Source organism: Mizuhopecten yessoensis, unplaced genomic scaffold (genome assembly GCF_002113885.1).
Source record: "Mizuhopecten yessoensis strain PY_sf001 unplaced genomic scaffold, ASM211388v2 scaffold9253, whole genome shotgun sequence".
NCBI lineage: Eukaryota > Metazoa > Mollusca > Bivalvia > Pectinida > Pectinidae > Mizuhopecten > Mizuhopecten yessoensis.
Window position 1 is genome coordinate 795,428 of NW_018407955.1, and position 4,335 is coordinate 799,762.

At 35.8% G+C, this 4,335-nt stretch overlaps 1 protein-coding gene across 2 annotated transcripts in view; it reads right to left on the minus strand.

The window, feature by feature from the left end:
• LOC110457569 (major vault protein-like) overlaps positions 1–4,335 on the minus strand; it is a 32,557-nt gene that overhangs the window by 7,057 nt on the left and 21,165 nt on the right. For both annotated transcript variants that reach the window (XM_021508901.1, XM_021508902.1), the window contains exons 19-23: positions 3,897–3,975; positions 2,748–2,890; positions 1,745–1,845; positions 841–1,067; positions 242–306 (exon numbers count right to left, since the gene is read on the minus strand). In XM_021508901.1, coding sequence (XP_021364576.1) covers positions 242–306; positions 841–1,067; positions 1,745–1,845; positions 2,748–2,890; positions 3,897–3,975 — 615 coding nt within the window. The remainder of the gene's footprint in view (positions 1–241; positions 307–840; positions 1,068–1,744; positions 1,846–2,747; positions 2,891–3,896; positions 3,976–4,335) is intronic.

The window sequence follows — 4,335 nt, forward strand, 5'->3', positions numbered from 1 at the left end:
CCCCTCACAGTGTATACATGTGTATTATTGTGGCAGGCCCTGATTGACTCCATTGCCAATATTTAACAAATTGAAAAAAGAAATCTGTTCATTATTAAAGCATGTTTTTTCTGAATGCTTATAGATTAGCTAGTTTCCTTTTTCTTGTGTTGCTTTTATGACTTTTTTTCTTTTTTTTTCTTTTCATCAAGTCAAACATTTTATAACAATTCTACAGAAATCTGATTAATGAGCTAGTTACCATTTCTTGAGTCTCTTGTTGAGCATAATGTTCTATTTCTTCTGCTTTTGCCTTTAATCTTGCACCTTAAAAACAAAAACGCTTTAAATAATTCATTGTCTTTTGTGCATAGACCACATTCAAACACTTTTTTTACTTACCTAAGCAGGCTGGACTATATTATACATGGATGCTTAAGTAATTTGAATATATCCTCACCATGTGAAATATAAATTTTCTTGACATTGCCACTACTAGGTATATAAATAACCCTACCAAGTTCAGATGGCATTCATATTAGCTATGAATGCCATGGCACATATGTGGTAACATAACATTATTTTGACATCACAATGGTAACATTAGATACCTCACCCTCCTCTCAACTCCATTGAAGATGGCTGTTCTATTCATGAAACAAGTATACATGATATATACACTTATTCGGGCTAAATGCTTAATTTTGATGAATAAACTATTTTTTATGGGATTAAAGCATATAAAAATATGGTTAACAATGGTGTTGAATGCCAACTATAATGCTTCATGGAATTTGCAACATTTTAGTTGGCATTCATCGTGACTATGCTTAAAATGTTTACTTGTTTAGAGACACTTACTTTGTATCTCACTCTCACACTCAATGATGATCCTCTCTGCCCGAGCTTGAGCCTCGGCTGTGGCCTGTCCTGTTGATTCCACAGCGGCTGCGATGGCCTGTAGCTCGAGAAGCTTGCTGCGTTCCTGTTCAGAAGCCTTCTCGTTGTCCAGCTTCTGACGCTCAAGGTGTCCTTGCGCCACCTGTTCATTCCGTGCAGCCTCATGGGATGCTGCGGCCTCAATAGAGCTTAGTAACAACAGAGTACAACCATCAGTCACTCAACACACATTTACAGTAAAAGTGGACATTTTCAATGTATGAAAATGCTCTCAATTTTACATTGAGTGAAAATTACGCGAAAATATAATTACCTGAATATTTATTTAAAGATCATATTGATTATAGATATATAGAATATATAGATTTCATAAAAAAAATCACAGCACAATCAGTTTGGAATACCACAACGTGATCATTTCCACACATGCAAGTTTCTGCTTTCGCAATAACTGTAGTCCCAAAACACAAGTAAAGACAGTTGATTTATAAATTCTTATGTTTATTTTCAAATAAAACATTCAAGATTTGGTACATATTGTATTTAAGTAAGACATCTAGGATTTTTCATCCTTGAAGGAAAGGGAAAAACACTGATTTCAAAGTATTAACAATTTCCAAGCATACTTTCAGTTCCTAAAAAGCACATTAGTCAGCAAATTATTGAGCACTGAATTGCGATTTCCAATAAAATCATAATAATTATAATCTTTACCAAATAGTATTAACAAAACACATTTTAACTTTTTTAAATTTAACATCCATTATTTATCATTACCTAAGTAGTTGTCAAAATTTAGGTAAATTATTACGTATAACCTCCCAGAGGATGACTTTGTTTTGAAAGGCCAGATTCTATTTCTCACCTTGTAGATATCTCGATGGCAAGCTGTACTGATTTTGAAAGACTGTCCCGCATTTTCACATCAACTGGTTCTATACTCTGAATATCAATACTGCTAATCACCTAATGAAATGCAAAAAGGAAAGAATTGAATTCCTGCTAAAATTTCATTGTTCAAACATTACGGCACAGAAAGCATGGAAACAGCCAGTTCCTAATGTTGTTATTATCGTACTCATGGTACCTATGATTAGTTGAGGGGGCACTAATAATATGTGAGATCAAAACATGAAAATGACATTATTGCTGTGATAATGATTAAATGAGATAAGAATTCCACAGGAGTGGATGTGTCGCCTGCTATGCCGAAACACGGAAAGTTGAAACTCGACAGAAAAACCTGTATTATATGTGAACATTATTGCTTCTAGCATTACCCTACCAAATTTGAAAGGAATTGATTTAAAAATAAGAAAAGTTCTTCTATTAACTACACAATGCCCTTATTTGGTAATAAATAGGACATTACTCCACCAAAAATGCATGTAAACTTCTGAAATGTAAACTCTTCTGAGCTATATTGGTATGCATTATGTGTACGGCACAAACTTTGTTTCAGACGACGCAACCACCACCGCCGACAAAGTAAAACTAAAACCTATGTGTGGTCTAAACATAAAAACTGGTATTAGGCTTCAAGTCTCTTGAAATTTCACGAAGTTTGAACATGAGAAATGTTTTATGAGTATGAGCCCATGCCACTGCCCATGTTCAGGCTCAAACATGAAATCAGAACTTACTGAATCATGCAACACAGTCCAAAAGTAAATTCCAGACATTGAAAAAAGTATTTACGGGTAGCTTCAAGTTTCTCCATTCCTCCAATAATTATTGAAATGTGAAATTTGAATTTGATTTTTTTTTTAATAGTACAAGCAAAATAAGGCTTGAGCAGAGAATCTAAGTTTGAGCACACATACAGTTTCATGAATAAAGTCTTCCAATATATTTCAATGAAAACATACCAGGTTATTCATGGGGAACTTGAGGTGGGAATCCAAACCTCCCTCAATGTTCGGTCCAAACACTGCCGTCTTTATGACCTGAGCGGAGTGGCGATGGAACTCATCAAAGTGGACTTGTGCTACGGCACCACGAATACGACTTCCTGTGGACATAAGATAACGATTCATCACAGGTTTGTTAACAACCAGAAAGAGGGTACCGTATTTATTCACAGATAAGCCCCCAGCCCTACTGAAAAGAGATTGACCAAATGTAAGGAGGGGGATTAATTGCAAGTAGCCCCTGTTCACAAATGTCCGCCATCTTGGATATACCACTGTGTTGACCTATGACCAAACTTACATATCATGTACTTATAGTTGTTCATGTTGTAAAATATCAACCACAGCATCCAGTTATTTGCTTATGTTCAGAGACAAAAATTAACATACCTATTTTTTTTAAGAGAGTGACAAAATTAGGGAAGGGGCTTAATTGCAGGCACCCACCCTGTTAAACAGCCCAGGTCATTTGCCAAACTGGGGAGGGGCTTATTTACGAGTGGGGTCTTATTTGGGGTCAAATATGGTAGTGGACGAATGAAGAAAAAGACAAGAAGAAGGAAAGGAGAGATGAAGGGGAAATAATGAAGTGATGGATGAATAGGAAAAAAGAGGGAAACAAAAGAAATTATGAAGGAAAGGATAGAGAATTAAAGGAGGGAGAAAGGATGCATATGGTTGCAAAAATATGAAAAAGAAGAGAAAGAAAGAGAATGGTGAAGACAGGGGAAATGTGTCAGAGGAAGGTCAGTTGTAAGAAGGGAGGAAGGAAAAGAGAGGTAGGAAGGAGGTGAGGAAGGGAAAAAGAAGAGGCAAAATGTGGATGGATGAGAAAAAACAGTGCAGTAAAGACAAAATGAGAGGAAAACTTTGATGTTAGGGTTGATGAAAGATGGGATGAGAGGTTGTGGCCATATGGAGGAATGAAAGTAATGGATATGAGAATCAGAGAGGAAAGCAATGGTGAATTGGAATAGGGAGATAGGGAGAAGGAGAGGGATAGATAATGGAGTACCTGTTACAGTTAGATTACTATTAATCACATAGTGTGGTATAGATATTTTTTCCAAATATTCGCAATATATGTGTGTAGTGAAAGTATCTTACCTATCTGACGACATGCATTTCCGATAAAATCTGGGACAGAAAAAATGGACAATTCACTCTCCCTATTTCCTCTTTCAAACTGAAAGAAAGAAATATGCAAATTAACATAATCAAGAGGCCCATGGGCCTTAACGGTCACCTGATATATTTATACAGAGAGTTGATTTCGTTTTTAACATGAACAGAAATATTATTCAAAGTGACAAAAAACAATAAAACCACCTTATTCAATATCAAGCATACAGATTTCAGACTAAAAAGGATTTGAAACTAGCACCTCTGATTCTAAACAAGGAAAATGAAGAAATTTTAGCACACTGACTCCCTTGAGCCCCACCCTACAGCCCTTGGGGGTAGGGCTGGCTCAAAATTTTCAAAGTATCAAACTGTCAACTCAAGGTTATAATTCCAATCAAGTTATTAACATGTAATATTCAAA